The sequence below is a fragment of the Pteropus alecto genome, unplaced genomic scaffold, assembly GCF_000325575.1.
Source record: "Pteropus alecto unplaced genomic scaffold, ASM32557v1 scaffold103, whole genome shotgun sequence".
NCBI classification, from domain to species: domain Eukaryota; kingdom Metazoa; phylum Chordata; class Mammalia; order Chiroptera; family Pteropodidae; genus Pteropus; species Pteropus alecto.
In genome coordinates, this window is record NW_006436288.1 from 10506375 (window position 1) to 10526585 (window position 20211).

Genomic DNA, 20211 nt, shown 5'->3' on the forward strand with positions numbered 1-20211 from the left:
GAGAGACTATTTTCCAAGAAAGTATACTTATCCCCCTCCCCAAGAATCTTCAAAGGCTCCCAAATCCTAGCCACTTCAAATACAAACCATTTATTCTGACTGAACTCTCCATTTTCTGTACCACATAGTTCAGTATTGAATCAGACCTCTGTCATACTGTTTTATAGGTGTCCATTCTGTGTGTTCATTCTTTAAGGGCAAGAGCCATATCTTGAATATTAGATTTGAATCTAGGTATCAAGCTTTAAGAAAGAAAATGAGAAATTCAGGTATGTACAAAGGCAAATAAGCATGATGGTGAATGGACTGAAATTATGCTTTAAGCAGAATGTTTAAAAGAATGAGTTTGCACTGGAGAAAAATGACAGCAATCAAATGGAAGAGGTTCAGATAAGGCCCACATTGCCGCAAATCTCGTGTCAGTAAACAGACATTAAAAGGATAAATATATGGGTTCAAAATAAAGAATTCCCCACTGTTAAGAACTGTCAAACAGAATATGACAAAGTATGCAGAGAAACTTCTATGAGTGTACAGCATCTAAAAGTCATAGAAACATATTTAAAATATCTCCTTTTAGTAAAGAGAAGGAAGCACACGAAGGCCAGAAACCATAAAATTACATCAAAATTTCCAAGCAGTAATCAAGCACTGGATTTACTGTTGACCTTGAGGGCATCAGTCTGTACTTGATAATTGGGATACTGAGTTTTAATATGTCTCACATATGCACATGAAAGAAAGGAAACAAAGCTTGGTTCCCAAGCAAGAGAGAAGGTCTGATCACAGACCCTGCAATAGAACTAGGAATACCTAAAGGAGATGCCCACAGTGATAAACCAGGGAAAGATGTGGCCCACAGAAGAGCAAAGGGGTACCTGTCTTGGCCTTGGCTTGGTCAAAACCAAAAAAAAAAAAATGAGGAGGGCAACTCTCTTGAGCTCCTGTATACAAAGACAAGCCCACTTTCACTAAAGATTGGAGGTAGAATTCCCACTAATAAAGGAGCCCTAAAAGTCTCAAGCCAAAAACTTTGTTTAATATCATTACAAAATGTAGTATTTCAAAGTGTCTCACAGAGGCAAATGAAATCTTCTCTGGATTAAACATAAGCCTCAGAGGAATTCCACAGATAAAGTTCCAAAGAATCTAAATTCATAAAAAATTTTTAAATTACTAAATATGTACATAAACACATTCCCAAGGCCTTTTGCAAGAATAGTGAATTTAAAACTGCCAATAGCCCTCCTATTACAAAACAACGAGAACCTAGATATGGAAACCTATTTTAAGTACATATCTCAGCTTACAGAAAACAAAGGTGACTCCAAAAGACCCCGTCCACCATCTATAAAGGAAAAAAAGGAACCTGAAACCAGACCAGACAGCTCCAAGCTTCAAGAAAACTTGTCAGGTTTCCCTGAAAGCAAATGTCAATTCTACTAGCTCTGCAACCCAGAGGCTAAGTCAACTCTGAGCAAGTGTTAGTTAAGTCTGGCGAGCTCAACCCTATCCTCCACACTTCAGACGTGGTCTCAGGCTAACAGCGCCCCCTGGCCACAGGCCGAGGCAATCACAAATACTATAAGGAGGAAAACATGCCAGATTTCAACCTCCAGGTCTGAAGTCGAAAAAACATGAGCTAAACATCTACACTCAAAAGATTAGAGCAGCTGTACTCATAATGGTGAAAATCGAAAGCAACCAAGATGTCCTTCAATATACATGACATTTGTCACAACCCATAGTACAACACAAAAAGTGAAATCTAAAGTGAACTATATACTTTAATAATACTGTATCAATATTGGCTCATCAATACTAACAAATGTACCACACTAATGCCATATGTTAATAATAGAGAGAAATAAGGAGAAGAGTTAATTTATGAGAAAGCTCTGTATTTTCTGCATAATTTTTTTCTAAATCTAAAAGTGCTCTAAAAATAGTCTATTTTTAAAAAGATATGAGCAAATAATCAAAGATGACCAAAAATATAATGAAACAGCAACATGAATGAGAACCAAAAGAAACTCCCAACTAGTTCAGATCCTGGAATTATTACATACAGGCTATAAAATAGCCATATGGGATCACAAAAATAGCAAGCAACAAAAGATGATCAAAAAATGACCAAATAGATATGAAAAAAAAATCTAATTTCAGGTATGAAAAATGGCTGGAATTAAAATGTCAGTAGGTAAATTGGCAATAAGTCATACCTGAAGAGATTCAGGTGAGTCTAAAGAAATTATTCAACTCCAGCACAAAGTCCCAAGTATAGGAAATAAAAAAAGAAAACTACTAAATCTGGAAGCAATAATAAAGTTGAACATACATTTAAGTAGAGTTTTAGATTTAAACCAAGACCATGTTCAACAGACAGCAAACATCTCAACAACAGCAACAGAAGCCAGAAGACACTGAACAATATAATCAGAAGTGAGAGAAACTAACTCTCGACTGATAAAAGTATTTTGTTCCCAGAAAAATAATAATGTTAAATTTATAGGCATCTAATAAAATAGCCTTAAAACATATAAAATAAAAATTAAGGAGAGGAGGCAAGATGGCATAGATGGTAGAGGTTTTCTACACCTCCTCTCACAATCATACCAGAGTTATGACGAATTCATGGACCAAACAGCAAGCAGAGTCACCTGGGGTCTAGATAAATAGAAGCCCTACAACTGAGAGAGAAATAAAAAAATCACCCTGCAACAGTAGGAGGTAGGAGGGGCGGAGATGCATACTGCTGGATCCCACACAGGTGAGTGAGACAAGGCTAGGCAGCTGCAGCCGGCAGGTGCAGATGCTCTTATTAACCTGGCCACAATTGGACTTTCACGGTGATGATCTCTCGCTCTGAGGACCAGCACCAGGTTAGCTGCTCGGGGGGCACTAGGGACTTACAGAGGGACACAGAGTTGTCCTGTGTCGGAACAAGGGCCAGAGGTGAGGCCTTCTCCTGGGCTGAAGTGCTAGCAGCATCCTCTGTTGGGTCTCTCCCCTCGAAGCATGCAGACACAGACACAGCCGTAGCTGAGATATCATCAAATTGAGTATCAGAGGTTGCTCCGCCCAGAGGATTCTCTGAAACTCCACCTCTCCCAACTTGCAGTTTTACCCAAGCCACGTACAGTGAGTGGTGTCCTCAGCATGCCCTGTGATCCTTGCTGAGCAGCTCTAAATCCCACACTGGCATAACCTGGTCTTGGTTTCTGATGTGGCCTCTTGAGGCAACCATAAGCACAGCACCTGTGAATTGCTTGCTGAATCTTAACACGTGGCCCCAGAGTGGTACAGGCTGGGGCTAAACTTGGCCTGCAGCTGAACCCCTCTCAGGACTGTGACATTGGACACCTACTACACAAAGCCACATTAATAAGACCCAGAGACTCAGGAACTTTGCTTAGTATATAGAAACAAACAGAGAAAGGCAGCCAAAATGGGAAGACAATGAAGCATGTCCCATATGAAAGAACAAAACAGAACTACAGGAAAAATAGAGTCAAGAAATCTAACAGATACAGAGTTCAAAACACTGGTCATAAGGCTGCTCAATGAACTTAGGGGAAGAGTAGATGAACTCAGCGAGAACTTTAACAAGAGATAAAAAACATAAAAATGGAGATGGAAATTATAAAACGGATCCAGTCAGAAATGAAGAATACAATTTCTGAGATGAAGAGGGGAGGAAGTGGAGGAGTGAATCACAAATATAGAGGATGGAGTGGTGGAGGACAGCCAATCAGAAAAGCAACAAGGAAAAAGAATCCAAAATACCAAAGATAATATAAGGAGTCCATGGGATAACATCAAACCTAACGGTATTCGCATTGTATGGGTACCAGAAGGAGAAGAGAGAGAGCAAGAAGTTGAAAACCTATTTGAAGAAATAATGATGGAAAACTTCCCTAACCTGGTGAAGGAAATAGACACAACCCCAGGAAGCTCAGAGAGTTCCAAAGAAGATGACCCAAAGAGGCCCACACCAAGACACATCATAATTAAAATGCCAAAGGTTAAATACAAAGAGAGAATCTTAAAAGCAACAAAGAAAAGCACTTAGTTACCTACAAGAGAGCACCCACAAGACTGGTGGCTAATTTCTCAAAAGAAACTTTGCATGACAGAGGGCTTGGCACAAAATTTTAAAAGTAATGAAAACCCAGGTTCTACAACACAAGATTACTGTATCCAGCAAAGCTATCATTTAGAGTCGAAGGACAGATAAAGAGCTTCCCAGATAAGAAAAAGTTAAAGGAGTTCTTCACCTTTACTGAATATAATAAAATATCACATAAATCCAGAAGATAACAAAGCCAGTATTACAGGAAATGTTGGAGGAACTTCTTTAAGTAGAAGAAAAAATATGTATCAAAACAATGAATAAAGAATGGCAATAACTACATATCTACCAACGAGTACCTCAAATGAAAAATAATTAAGTGCTCTAATCAACAGATAAAGTGGCTGAATAGATAAGAAAACAAGACCCTTACATATGCTGCCTACAAGAGACTTCAGATTAAAAGACACACACAGACTAAAAGTAAAGGTATGAAAAAAGATTGTATGATGGACCTAGAGGGTATTGCGCTGAACGGAGTAAGTCAGATAGAGAAAGACACATGCCATATGATTTCACGTACATGTGAAATCAACAACGACAACAAAAACGGAAACAACCTCAAAGATACAGAGAATATTTTGAGGGCTACTGGATAGGAGAGGTGTTGGAGGGTCAGCAAAAAGGGGCAAAGGAATTAAGAAATACAAATGGATAGTTACAAAATAATCATGGAAATGTAAAGTATAACATAAAGAATATAGTCAATAATATTGTAATAAATAGGTAAGTGGGCAGAGGGGTACTAGATTTATTGAGATGATCACTTTGTGAGTTATATAGATCTCTAATCGCTATGCTGTACAACTGAAACCTATATATTATCGTATGCCAACTACAATTTTAAAAAATCATTGAATTGTACACTGTAAATATGAGCAACTAATTGTCTACTGTATTTTAATAAAGCTGTAAAAAAAAATAATAGAACGATAGGAGAAAATTGATAAACCTACCACTGCAGTGGGAAATGTCAGTAAATCTCTCTCAATAACTGATATGTCAAGAAAACAAGAATATCAGTAAGTAGGTAGATGACTTAAATACAGTTTACAAGCTTCACTTGCTAGCCATACATAAGGAGTCCTGCCCTCATTCACATTCTTCTCAAGCCTACATGGAACATTTACAAAACCTGATAGTATCACAGGCCAAAAAGCAAGTCTCAAAAAATTTTGGAGAACTGATATCATAACCACATTCTCTTGCCACAAGTTAATTAATTAAAAATTCAATAACAAAAAAAAAAGTAATTTTTGCCTATCCATTTGGATACTTAAAACTCACCTCCAAGTAATTCTGGGCCAAAGAAAAAGCATAATGGAAATATTTAAATATCTAATACTGAACAATAATAAAAATACCATCTGTCAAAACCAGTGGAAAGCAGCTCCTCAGAAAAAATTAAACCATTAAATTTTTTACTGTCAGAAGTGTGTCAATATAAAAGGTTAGGTAACAGTAGAATGAATATAATAAAATATCAAGTAAATCCAGAAGATAACAAAGCCAAAATTTTTTTTAAAAGAATGAAGAAAATATGTACAATTCTAGCAAGACTGAGCTACAGAAAAGAAAGGAGACATAAGTAAAAAATGTCAAGAAAGAAAAAGGGTTATAAAGCTACAGATACAGAAGAAATTTTAAAAGATAATAAAAGAATATGAACAAATTTATATAAATGAATTTGAAAACTTAAGTATAGTTAGAAAATCATACAACAAACTGACTCAAAACAGAAAATTTAAATGAATACATAACCATTAAAAAATTAATCAGTAATTAAAATCTTCCCACAGACTAAATCCAAGGCCCAGGCAGATTTATAAATAAATTTCACCAAACATTCACAGAAGAGACATTTACAACTTTGCACAAAGAAAGGGCAATATTCTGCAACTCATTTCATTATGGAATTAGTCTAACCTCGATACCAACACCTGACAGGAAGAATACAATAAAAAAAAAAGAGAGAGATGAACCTTACCTACAACATAGATGTAAAATCCTAAACAAAGTATTAGAAAACTGGATCTTGGTGATATGTAAAAAATATCACGAAGATACATTTATTCTTGAATGAAAGGTTACTATGGTAGAAGCTCTACTCATGATTTATATTATTAAAATTAGCAGATTAAGATTAAACACAAATACTATAATATTGATAGATGCGTAAAGTATATTTAATTAAAGTCAGTAACGATTCATGGTAAAAAAAAGTAATAATAATAAACTAGCAAACTAGGAATAGCCAGGAATTCCTTCAAATGATAAAAAGTATCTACCAAAAAAAGTAAAATAAACATTATGTTCCATAGTAAAATATTAAGATTATTCTCTTTAAAATCAGAACCAAGACAAAGATGCCCATTCTGACCACTTCTTTTCAACATTGTATTGAAAAATCTTACCAGTACAATAAAGCTAGAAAAAAATAATAGACAAAAAGATTGTGTTCAAGTTTGAACTTACAGCATCACCATGACTTGAAATCAAAATTATCTTTAACCTTAGTAGTAGGTAAACACGAATTAATAGGGCCTAACTACCTACCTATACAGAATTTAGCTTAATCTAAACAGGAAGAAGTGAAATGGCCAATAAACATATGAAAGCATGCTCAACCTCATAAGTAATTCAGCAAAATAAAAAATCGCAACATAGATAATATGTTAAACACACTCAATTATCAAAATGGAAAAATGAGAAAACCACCAGTCATGAGTTGGGGAGTTATGGAAACTCATGTACTGCAGGAGGAAGTGTCTCTGGGTCTTTAGAAAACAATTGGCATTATTCGGTAAAAGTGAACATTCTAGATGTTTTAGACCTAAATATATATCTTGAAAAGTCTCTTAAACATGTACCTCAGGTAACATACAAAAGTTTTTATAGCAGCAATGCTTTTAGTGGCAAATTTTCTTTTAAAATACTAAAACTCTAAAGAACCAAAATGTCCATCAACAGTTACCTGGACAACATGCAAATAAAATGTAATAACATATATTAGAGAAAATGAATGAATTACAGCTATACATCAACAAGGTTGAAGGATAAAAGCATACCCAAACAGACTAAATGAAATCATTTTCCATATATTTCACCTGTTTTGGAAATACAGACCCATGTGGCAAAATCATTTTTAAAAAGCAAGGACATTGTTAACATAAATTAATGATAGTGGTTTCCTCTGGGATATAGCGAGGAACTATAGAGACTTCTAAATGATAATATTCGATTTCTTAAGCTATACATTAATTCCAATAGAATGTGCTACCTCAAGAGCTACTGAAATTCCCATCACAGAAGTGTGTTTTGTTTTAAGAAATATCTCACTTGGATGAGCTATTTAAAATGAAAACAAATACCACATAGGAATTGGACTTAATACCCCTATAAGTATCTTTTAACTGTAAGATTTCATAATTCCATATCCACCATAGTAAACAGCACAATACATTGCACATAAAAACTGATAACAATTATAACAAGCATTCATTGACTGCTGACTTTGGCAGGCACTGTTGGTTGCTAACCAACAACACCTTTTCTTCATTCTTTCTCGCTAGCAGATTCCAATTTTATTGTGCCATCTATCCTTTCCCCATGTAACACAAGGGAGGGTATCCCAGCTTGAAGGAGCTTTAGTTTAAACTAATCTTATAGTCCATTGGTTTAGAGGTAAACATGTGGCCCTGCTTTGGCTAAGGAGACAAGAGATAGAATCTACTGAGGGACACCTGGAAATAGTGTCCTTGCTGCTAAGCAGGCAACCCAGAAATGCATAGATATTCTTTCTTGGTGGTGTTGTTATATTTAGTGTTCTGCTGCCATGATGCATTCATGAGAAAGATCAGCCTCAGAATTAAGTCTGTTGGTGAATGATGACAGCATTGAGACAATAAATAACTAAAGCTGGAGCCTTACTTCTTGACTTGTTGGTAAATAATAATGTCACCTTATTGTTTCTATTTTCCCACTAAACTCATACTAGGTGATGTACCATGGGCACAGAGTTTGCTCATTAGACCCTCACAGCAACCCTATGGGCCAAGTACCACTGTCATATCCATTGAATAGGCAATAAAAACAAAACTCAGAGAATTAAAATAAGTTTCCCAAAGTCACATATATGGCAAATTCTTGGATGCCTGACTATGAAATCCATGCTCTTAATATCCTATCAATTTAAGGCCATTTTCCTGTGGCATGAGGGCTGAAAAAAAGAAATCCCAATAGATATGAGTGATCCATTATCCAGTCACATGCTTTTAAAGTATGAGTCAGTGGTGGTGACAGCCACAGTGGTGGCAGCAGCTAAAGCGGCTTCTTGGCATCTCAATTGTAGCTATGATTATAACATCTTGAAATCAATAATCCAATGGAGGCCTCCAAACTGTACTCTTCTACACTTTCCAAGAATTCAATTCCTTGTATTAAACCACTTCCTGCTTGAAGTACCTAAAATTACTACCACTTCCTGAACTGGTAAATCCTGAACTCAACAAATAAATAAATAGATTCCAGCTTCATTGACTTATATTCATCTGAAGTCCCTATAAAAATGGTTTTATAACCCACATGTAATACAGGCACTAAGTTTCCATTTTTAAGATATCTCCAATCAGACGACTTCTTCATTTCTTTTCTCATATCAATACAAACTGTTTATTAAACTGCTAAGATGATGCCATGGATATACGTTATGCTAAAGGTTCTTTGTCCACTTTCTCCCAGTGATTGGGAGCTTAACCTGTAGACTAGTAACTAACATCCTTCATCTCACCTACACTTGTAGGTGGTTTTTTTTGCAAATGTTTACAAAGAGTATAATGTATTTTCATAAGCGTTAGACTGTTCTCTATTTTTTTTAAAAAAAAAAAGAATAAAATGTCCTGAAAGAGGAAGCAACATTAGAATACATAGAATATATAAAATATGTGCAAAATATATATTTGATAAAGGAAGAGGTATTATAATGTGAAAGCATAATATATCTCTTAATATCTTTAAATATTATATCATTAAGTACAATCTTAATTCAAGAGCCTGGAACTTATCATCAAAAAGACCTGAGTTAAAATCTTAGTTGAGTCACTTAGAGCTGCATGACAATAAGGAAATTCTTGGGTTCTTTGAGTTTCAGTTGATTCAACTTTGGAAATGTGATCTCTATAACTATCTCCAAAGTTTGTTGTAACACTTAAAAAGAGATGCCATGTATAAAAATGTCTGCTATGAAACTCGGTATATAGGAAGTACTAAATAAATGTTAATTTTTCTTTTGTTTTCTTAAATATGCTATGGAAGAACTCTATTTCAACAACAACAGAGAAGCTAGGCATAAAACAAGTTTCTCTGGAGCAGAAATTCTACATTCTACTAACTTACAAATGAAATCACAGAAAAAGTTCTTAAAAGATTAAATAAAAAATTCGGTGCATATGTGCGATAATTGGTCCTGAGCCAAACAGGAAGTATTAACTCACCAAATGAACTTCCCTTTGGAATTTTTCAGCTTTCTAAATGACTATATTTCCCACTCAGTCATCACCCTTCACTACAAAATATTTTGGGTATTTCAACAAATAGAAAAGTGGGATTGGGTAACCCCCTTTAAATATAGTTTAAATTCCTACAAATTAAAAACAAACAACTAAATAAAACATTAGATAGGCATATAAGAAACTTAATGTATTACCAATTATGACATTGGCTCTGATCTGCTTATCTAAGTATTACTACTAAAATATTGCTTTAAAAAATATAATGATTTCTGGTATTTAGTGAAATGTGAAAACAGCAACTAGACAACACACTGAAAACTAAAAAACCAATAGAGCAAAAGATTTATGACCATTATCTTACTACTCTTTAGATCTTTATTGCCAGTATTTTCATACTGGCCATAAAGCATACTGTCCTTCCATTTAGATATTTTTATATACTGCATAAGGATATTCAATAATGAAAGAAATGATTTACAGGTTGCAATAGCCAAAGTGAATGGTGACAACAAAATTTCATCTCTAGAAATCTAGGTTTAGGACCCATTCCTTTTTTTCTCCATCTCACTCCCTCCTGATTCTTGGATTATAGCATTTAGTGAAAAGAGAAAAGGGGGAAGGAAGACAGATGAGATAAGAAGGGGTAGCAACTGACAAGAATTACCCAAAGTACAAGTTTATGAGTTAACTGATTTGGCAAATGAAAATTTTATGCTCTGTAACTCAGAACAAAACTTTTCTTTATAAACAATCTTGACTATACGGCATATGATTTATAAACATTGTTTGAATTATTTCAAAATAGATATTGTAAACAAACCTCAATTGGCTCTTCACCACCTTTTACTTGATTTTCACCCATTTCTCCATTCTCATAGCTGCTACTCTTCTCAACCCATAACTCAGATTTTTCTACAGTTAGTCGAAGCTGGTCTAGATCTGCCTTTATTTGCTTGTAGTTATCTACATCTTGATTGGACACCAGCAATTGCACCTGAAAACAAAAGAATTTCAACCCTCAATTTACTTATGAACTTTCTTTATTCCTATTTCATTTATGTCTAAAATCTCAAGTCTTTTAATCCCAAATCTTATTAGACTGTCAGTTGAAATTTAATATTTCTAGAATACGCATGGATATTTTAGATGTATATTGACCATGAAAACTTACCTGAAAGTATCTATGAACTGTACCCACTATATTATCATATTTTTTTAAAATGATATATATTATATAAAAAGAGCGAGAGCCGTAGCAAAGCTTTCAAAGTGCTAAAGAGTAATTTAAAATCAAAGATACCTTAACTCTAATTTCGCTGCTAAAGTTAATTTTTCTGAGACTGTATCTGTTTTAAAAGCGATACGAACATAAAAATAAGTGGAAAAAATACTGATACAGTCTAAACCTCATGATATCAACTTTTATTTTATCATCATTTATATGTATCATAGGACATCTACAAATATATGCATAATTATATCTAAATACTCTTATTTCATATTTTAACATATCCTTATAAAACTTCCTAATGAAGATCAATGCTCTATTAAATAAAATGCATATTAGTGAAACACATGTAAGCACTTTTTGGTATTATTCATCAACAGTCTCAATATTGATGTCATTCAAAGATGACAAAGAAAATGATTAGATCTATAATAGTTCCTTCCTTTTGGATGTAAACATTTTTCACTCACAAGACATTTATATCCGTTACTGTGTGTCCTACCCAATTTATCAGTAAATTTGAGGTCAAAATAACAGCAGTAGTAACAAAGTTCCTAATATGGTATTGTCTCCCAGTGCCTTCCTAAATCTTAGTGCCTGTCATTTACATTAAAGATATTAACTGAAAATCACTTGTGGGGAACTCTTTCTAAAATAGATCATGTCTTGGCCTATGACAAGGCCATATCTATCTTTAAAAATAGAAAGCATCTCCAGGAAAAGCCACACAATCTCATTAACTCTGCAACCATGAAGTCAGGTTAGATGTTATAAACAATATTTTAGGAGCTTCTGCTACGGAATCTTTGAGGGTACTCGATCTTACCTGTTTAAATGCCTGTAAAACTTCTGCTCTCTGGCTGAAGTGCTTGAACAGAAGCTGCAGGGCTCCTGATAGCAAAGGAGGATAGTCATGCATGATCAGATGAATAAGGACCCGTAAAAACGTCCTGCCTCCTTCATCATCAAGTTGAACTGGATTTTTCTCTTTTCTACAAAACCAAAAATAATTCTAAAATAACTTACATTTACATAAAATCTACTCATGAGTAGTTAAAATGATGTATACATTCTCCAAGTTATATCAATTTCCCCCCAAGTTAAAAAGTAAAAATGAAGACATTTTTACATTATTTTCTCCCCATGTAACCAATGAAGAAACAAAGCACGAAGAAAAGCTTGTGTCTGTCCATGAAAGCAGGAGTGACCAACCACCCCAGTTTTCCCAGGACCAAGAGGGTTCCCAGGATGGGGGACTTTCAGCATTTGCACTGGGAAAAGTACCAGGCAAACTGGGAGGAATTGGTCACCTACGGTATAGAAAAAAGATAGGACTCTGAATCAATCCAAAAGGGTTTGTTGAGAAGACATACTAGGTTGGATATACACCAAGGACTGGTTTGCCTTAGAGCCTTACAGACCTCTCCACGGCAGGTGGTGAGGGGCGGGGGAAGGACAGTGCACATGCCACCATCACCAGAGCAGCTCTGTGTGTTTCATGTATTGGGAGTCTGAGCAAGAGCACATTGGATTAAAAGTCCATTTATTTTAAGGAAGAGTCATACATTGCTTTATTTTCTCTTCTCAGAAATAATGAAACACTTGAGTAGGAAAATACAACAAGAAAAACTGGCAAAACAGTATTAAAACAAAGCTAAACCAAATGCTCACTAGAGATAAAAATCCTTTTTGGGTCTTTTGATTCTTCATTCTTGTTTTCTTTCTAACCAAAGAAAATGCAACAAAAGGCTTAGTGTATAAACTTGTTTAGGTTCTCATGACAAATCAATAATAAAAATGAACACTAGAAGTGCAATAATTTGTAGCTTAGGCATTCTACTTTTTCTTACTTTTCTTTTTTGACTACTATTAGTTTCATTGCTGAAAACAAACAAACAAACAAAAAACAACTTAAAAACAATAAATGGCAGGGGGCTCATCATCATAAAGGAGGGCAGTGATGCCAGAGGCATTTCATCTTCTTTAATCATGGATATCTCCAATTGACAGAAAATACCTTTATTTCTCACATATAAAGTTAATGGTGACACTGAAAAAAAGTGACATTCTTGCCTCAAATTTCTCAGATTCAGGGAAGCAATGTTTTGCAAGATGCAGCGATATTTTTACCAGGGGAGTTAAAGGGCACTCATGTGCTGTCATTATTTGAGGAAAGAAAAGCAAAGAATTCAGGGAAAAAGTGCAACACGCTGATCTCCTATCTCTTGTCGTTTTTTTCACCTGACCTAAAGAAAAGCTATGCTTTCTCTTCTACAGTAAATTGGCAGCTTCATTTCTGGCAGAAATTATGTTGGCAACAATAAAGGATCTAAAATTAAATAGATACAGGGAGGTGAACAATCACAAAGTATCAATGAAATTCTAAGTAAAATCTTAATCACAAGATAAAGATATATAAATGTTACTATACCTTCCAGCAAACATAGTTTCTGCCTGAGATGCAATTTCATCTATATCAGGAACAATAGCTGCAAAGATAAGTGGTAAAATCTATTCTTTATCTTATCATAATTAGGAATCAAAATGTGTATATTAATGTTAGCATACCTAAAAATATTTTGTCTAATTTCTTTTTGCCACAAAAAGTCAAATTAAGAGTTTAAAAAGTGACAACATAGTTCGACCTTAGATATCAATACTTTAAATTGAATTTTACATTTTTTAAATATACATTTCTATAGTCAAAAATATATTTTAAAAATCAAAAAGCACCATCTACATAGTTGCCTCATCTATGTAAGTGTGCATATATACATGCATGTACTACACACACACACTTATGTATATAAACATATAATTTAAATGGGCAATGGAAAGATGTTGTTTGGAAGAATTAAAATATACCTATAAAGAATCTCATTACTATATGGTACTTCATGGCCTTTTTACCTAAGTGTACGTCTCAAATTTCATCCCTTCTTCTTGTGGGACATGGTGCCTTAAAATTTTTTATGTGTACCTATCATGATTTCTCATCCATTCCCACTACTAACATTTTACAGATATCTTTCTTAAGATAAGATGTTTAAATAATAAGTAGACAATTTATTTCTCAGCTCTAAAGCATAAAAAGAAAAGAACGAGAAACGAAAAGGGAAAAAAAATTCTCTCCACAAAGTTCTCTCTTACAGATATAACCAATGCAAGAGAACTGGTAAATCAGAGAACTGGTTTTCTGGGGGTGCCCTTAGACTTTCCCACCCATATTTTACTGACACTTAGAGATCCTATTTCCAGAAGTCTGGCTTCTGAGAGCCAATAATTTTTATGCTACTGTCAATGTGACCGCCAGCAAAACTTTCTGGTTCTGCCATATCATTCCTGGAAATAGCCCTTTGGGGCTCTACACTTCTGGGAAGCATAAAAACAATACTGTTGCAAATGTGCCAGAAGTGACTTCTCACTCAGGCAAGATTATCTCTGTCTGTGGAGACATGTTTCCTTTTGGATGGTATTAATGAGTCAGATAGGGGGACATTTGGTCTAGCATCTATTTTACCTACATACTTAAAATCACTGAATCATTTCTGTCAAATTGATTGACAGAGAAAGAAGAGGAGGGTTCCTGACATCACAGTGGTTGTGGCTAGAGGAAAGTTTCATATCTGTATACAAATCCTATTCACAGAAAAAAAGGAAAAAATCTGTTAACTGACTAAATCTTTAATACAACAGTTTCCTGCCTGCCATGACTAGCCTGATCTATCCAGAATATAGTAATTTAATATTTCTTAGGTTTCATAAGGTACTTTCTGCAATCACAAAATTTTTACTATAACTTTTATGCTCCTTTACAATAATTTTTACACTACTACACTCAGATATAGGGTGACATTATTCTTACACTTTTTAAATGTGAAAAAAATGAAATATAGTACTAGTTTATAAGCATGCAAAGTAAACCCCCCTCCCCAACACACACAGACACACACACACACACACGCAAAGAAAAACCAACACCCACATTCACACCTTTGGGAAATGCTATGTCTTTATTCAAGCATTGGGCAAGCTTCCTACAAAACACCTTTCCTCTTCACATTGCTCTTTCATCCAGGCAAAAAAAAATCCCCTTGGATTTTCACCAGATAGCATAATGCTTAAAAGATTCAGACTCCGGAGTTGGAGAGACTTCAGAGGGAATCCCTGCCCCACTACTTTCACGACCTTTAGCAAGTAACTTAACCCCTTCAACCTTGGTTTTTTTATCTGTAAAGTGGTACAATAATAAACAGTACCTCCAACTCACAGAATTGTAAAGATTACAAAAGAAACTGTATTCAAAGGACTTGACACCAAATAAGAGCAAATATCCCTCTTGCCATTCTCGACAAGTTATTCAACATTCTGTCTCAGTCTCTTCATGGGATCGATGGAGATTATTTCCACATTTTTGTCTCATAGAATTACCGTTGTTTTTTAAAGTATGAAAAGTACTTTCAAGTTCTCAAAAAACAAAATACAAAGAGCGAATTGTAACAAAGGAGGTACCTGATGGGAGTAATGTGTCTGGAGAGCCATTTGCAGATGTTTCAGCATTCTCGTTGTTCTCTCCGAATTCCTTCTTATATATGGATAGCATATATGAGATCCGATAATCTAGTCTGACACTAAGGATAAACTACGAGGAACATTAAAAACAACATAATTGTCTTCTATTAACATCGTGTTCAGAAGTACAATTCATTACATGACACCGAGAACAACCTAACTATCAACATTTATTGGTAAATGCTTAACGCTTCAGTTGCATACATGTTCATCAGTTTCGAGACTAAGAAAAATGAAGCGTTTTCATTAATCGATGTCAGTAAAATCCAAAAGCAGTCTTGGAAAGAAGAAAATCTGATTCTCTATGATTACTCTCTGAATATTCCAGGTAGATGTATCCTATGGGTCGGGATGAAGAAGTAATAGTGACATAACTTCACTGAGCACGCTGCAGAGCATCCATTGGCTCTGGGAGGAGAACGCTGGAGCTATGATCCTCATTCATGTATAGAAAGTCCAAAATTCCAGCTACAGTAGTGTGGACACTGGCTATACTACAACCAGTGCTGGATCTAGACTACAAGGGCAGCTGAAGTAACAGCATCCTAATACACCATGGCTGTGCCTCGCTGGTGCTTATTTTTCCTTGGGTTTGTGTTGCTGTCTTTGTTGTCCTTCACTGAGTCGTTGACAGCAATGAAGTGCTCTGTTCCCTTCTGTGCCTGGCACCATGAAGAATGCAAACACTTGAAGCCCACTGCCCTCAAGAAGCCAATGATCAAGTTGGGAAAACAAAATATAGAATTGTTAACATAATCAGGAAACTATTATGGGCTAAACCGTGTGGTATAGAATACAGTGGCGATCCGAGAAGAAATCCTACAGATTTCTGAGTCAAGAAGGGAAACAATAGAGAAGTGGTTTTACACCAGGTTACCTTCCACCCAGTGGACCTGAGGAAGGCTCTGAGATAACCTTTGGTGCCAGCAAGGTGGTCAGTGCCCCCTACACTTTCACAAGTCTCATTTGGACAGTAAGCAATTGTCACGAAAGCTTTTTACCTCTCACTTTACCTGTCACTGCTGTATCATGCTCCTCCCACCCTTCTTCCTCCTGCCCCCGCTTCTCTCATTCAATCTCACATTTCTCTGTTCCGACAGCACATGACGGAATGCCTGCAGTTCCCTCTTGCCTTCTCACATTTGTTCGGGGTCCACTTCATATCCTGAATATTCTTTTCCTCCACCCACTAACAACCAGCTTTTGAGCTATCCTCCAAGCTTGAGTTTAAATCCTTTTTTTCATGAAATTTTCTTTGGTTCCCCAGTTCAAATCAATTTTTCTCCTTTTCGCTCACCCAACACATTATTTAGACCTATAGGTCCAAAGATGAATCTCAGTTTCTCCCTCTCCCACCCTCACGCCCCCGCTCCCCACCACCACTCCCCTTCTATCTCTCTCGCTCCTCTGTTAGACCTTTATGCTCCTTAGGACAGTAAGCGTGCTCCACGTCAGCTATGTTCAGTTAAGTTCAGCAAACATTTGTTAAGCCAGGTACTGAGGAAGATGTTAAGGGTACAAAAAGGGTTCCAAGGACATAAGACCTGCTTTTGAAGAGCATATAATCTAGAGGAAAAAACAAACCCCAAAGAGACTCTTTTACTAACATGTAGTGAGCACTGCAACACATATTGTTTGAACTGATTCTAGCTAATAAGGGGATTTTCAAAGCAGAAGACAGATCATGGAAAAAGAGGCCTGAGAAAGGGCCAGTGGATTTGGTAGCTTTGAGCAGAAGGGCGGGAACAGAAGCCAGATTGCAAATGCTTAAAATGAAAGTTTTTTTTTAAACATATGTAAAAAAAAAGAAGAAGAAGAAGAAGAAGAAGAAGAAGAAGAAGAAGAAGAAGAAGAAGAAGAAGAAGAAGAAGAAGAAGAAGAAGAAGAAGAAGAAAGAACATATGTAAAGAACAAATTAATAAAACACAAAGTAATGAAACACTTATTAACTTTTGGTTGAAGTTTAGTACTCATCGAATTGTATTTTATAAATATAACAAAAACAAAAATTGTCATCCTTTAATATATTTAATTGTGAAAAATCAATGGAGAGCAGAAGGAAAGGGGGAAGGGGAAGAATGAAAACAAAGGCAAATAAAGTGTTGACAGAGGGCCAGATATAAATAGAGGGAGAGAATGAGAGAGAAATAAAAAGACTAAAAAAGGAGAGATGAGCAAAGTGATGGAGAAAAAAAGAGGAAGATCCTGAGCAAGGAGGAAGAGTCGGCAGAAAACAAGGGACTTGCATAAGGAATGTAGCTACAAAGAAATTCTTAAAGAGACATTCTAAGAAACACATTCAAGAGCAATACGCAGGACCACAGACACAGACACAGTGAATCAGACCCAGACACAGAGACACATAAAACAGAGTGAGAACAGAGGTTCAACAAGAAATACATCAAGAGCCCAAAAGAGGCAGCAAAAATGAGTCAGCCCTGAACTGCCCTGCCATAGTCTCTCCATCTCATCATTTTTTAGCTGTTAGAGATTGTTTTTTAAATGCTGCTCTTTCTATAAATGTGGGCTAAAAAGAGGTCACGTATTTTAGAGGCTGTCCCATGAGTAGGATGATGTTAAGCTGTGGGTCCACAGGTCGAGGGATCACTGCCTCTCTTGGTTTAAGAACAGGAAGACTAAGTGATTTTTCAAGGTCATGAACACAGTGTTGGGAAGCCTGCCAATATTTCTCAGGATTCAGCCTTTGGAATTCCTGGAGGAACTGTAAAACCTTGTATAATTATAAATCTAATTACTTTAAATAAAAATGTACAGGCCTTTCCTGGACTACTAACCCACTCTGGTAGCTCACTCTATTTTAAATTATGACGAAAAACAGTAAACTGTATCAAGAATCTTAATGCATCCTTGAAAGCTTCAGGTTTCATTCTCCAAATCTGGAATAAACGCTGTACATATAATTTAAGTGTCATAAAACTACCTTTTCAAACTTTTCTTAAAGGTGCAAAGAATTCATAGCTACAGTAATGGGAAATGTACTCACTAAACCAATGGGCATGAAATAATAATTTACCTCCTTTAAATTCATAGAGCTAGGTATTAGACAAGGTTAATTAATACATATGCATATATGTTATTTCCAGCCTCTTGGAAACAAAAACACAAAGAGAGATAGTCACTTACATAAAATACTAAAACCAATTTAAACCAAGTATTAACATTTTTGTTAATAATAAATAAAATTTTAGTTTCTTGCTCCAATGATAAATTCGGATACATGGAAAGTCAATCATTAGCTTTGCTAGTTCTGGAATCCTTCTTAAATGAAGGTAAAAGTAAATTAGGGCCAATACTACACAAAATTCATGTTAAAAAGGTTTTGTCAACCTCAAAGCACTTCGCAGTTCTTAGATACCATCATTAATGTATTTAATGAGAATGACCAAATATAATAAATGTTCGTGTCAGCGCAAGATTTCTTACCAGGTTTATCATTAACTTGAAATAAATAAAATTAGATGGGTAGCATTTCAGAACATTTACAGTGATTTGGAGCAAAAACTATAAGAAATTAAACCAATAGGTAGAACTAATTATTCATCACTTTGCTTTCTTTATGCAACATACCTGTAAAATCTCAATAATCTTCAGTTTGGTGTCCATCACGGTCACGTCCTCATGCTCAGTGGGGCTCCCTTGCTTGCTGGGGTGGAGGCTGGGCTGAACATCAGGCACACTCACAGGGAAGATAGAGCCTCTACTGAGCACCATCTGGGTCATCATCTCTCCCACCCCATGAATGGTTCTCATGACATTGTTTCCTGGCACGAGAAACATCCCTAGGTCAACACACACAACACCTGGAGAAACAACTATAATATCCAGTTAGTCACAACCAGACTGAAAACATGACAGGAAAAGTATTAAGGATAGGAAAGAGTAGCATCAACACTGGTCTGGCTCTTTCCTTGCAAATAAAGTTGTGATATTGCAGACACATTTCAAAGTGACAGATTTTAAAAATGAAAGCTTACTTTTCTCAGAAAATGCTGTGACATGATGCACCACGAGTGCATTGTTGGCAGTTCTAAAGACATCCAAATCAGGTCCTTCCGGAACACAGTAAGTCCTACCAACTATCCCACCAGCAGTCTCTACTATTTACAATAACGTGAAAGGAAGGTTATTCATCTCCATGATCAAAAGAGTTGTGAGGATACAAAGATTACATGAAATCATTTACACGGTGACTAGTGTCCTAATCCTACTCTCAGACTGAGGACTTTTTAACATTGTTTTCAAATTGTTTACAAAAAGAGCTTATGAGAAGGATTGTTTCAACTTCATTTTATGAAAAAGAAAGTCTCTTCTAGGGAAGAAGCATGTATTAGCCAGTATGTTTCACATTCCTTCATCCAATTTGAATAGAAAATTATTAGTCAAAATCCACAAAAGGCAATTATTTTCGAGGTCATTGGAAACAGATTAGTGACAAACATAATCATTTTCAATGAGGGATCACTCCCCTTCTGCATCTTCTTCTGAGTTTGTCCTTAAAAATAATATTGCACATGCACAGTCATTCCTTACACTCTCCACAAGTAGGTAACTATAGGAAAGGATCCTCCTGACACTGCTACAATTTACATTCTCCAGCCTGACTGTTTCTCACTTCTAAATTCCTACAACAAGCAATGGGGATTCAAAACAACTGTCTCTTTTCAGAACAGTGGTCTCTGCTTTGTGGGTGTTCATGGAGCTTTGCCTCAAGCAAAGGCCTGAGAATCTGACCAGGAATTTTTCTTTCC

General features: G+C 35.7%; 1 protein-coding gene across 3 annotated transcripts in view; it reads right to left on the reverse strand.

Annotated features, from left to right (window-relative positions):
* Nucleotides 1-20211, reverse strand: part of ITPR2 (inositol 1,4,5-trisphosphate receptor type 2) — a 420025-nt gene that overhangs the window by 239982 nt on the left and 159832 nt on the right. For all 3 annotated transcript variants that reach the window (XM_025047398.1, XM_015590049.2, XM_006912698.3), the window contains exons 22-26: nucleotides 19031-19224; nucleotides 15383-15512; nucleotides 13302-13359; nucleotides 11697-11862; nucleotides 10463-10636 (exon numbers count right to left, since the gene is read on the reverse strand). In XM_025047398.1, the coding sequence (XP_024903166.1) occupies nucleotides 10463-10636; nucleotides 11697-11862; nucleotides 13302-13359; nucleotides 15383-15512; nucleotides 19031-19224 (722 nt within the window). The remainder of the gene's footprint in view (nucleotides 1-10462; nucleotides 10637-11696; nucleotides 11863-13301; nucleotides 13360-15382; nucleotides 15513-19030; nucleotides 19225-20211) is intronic.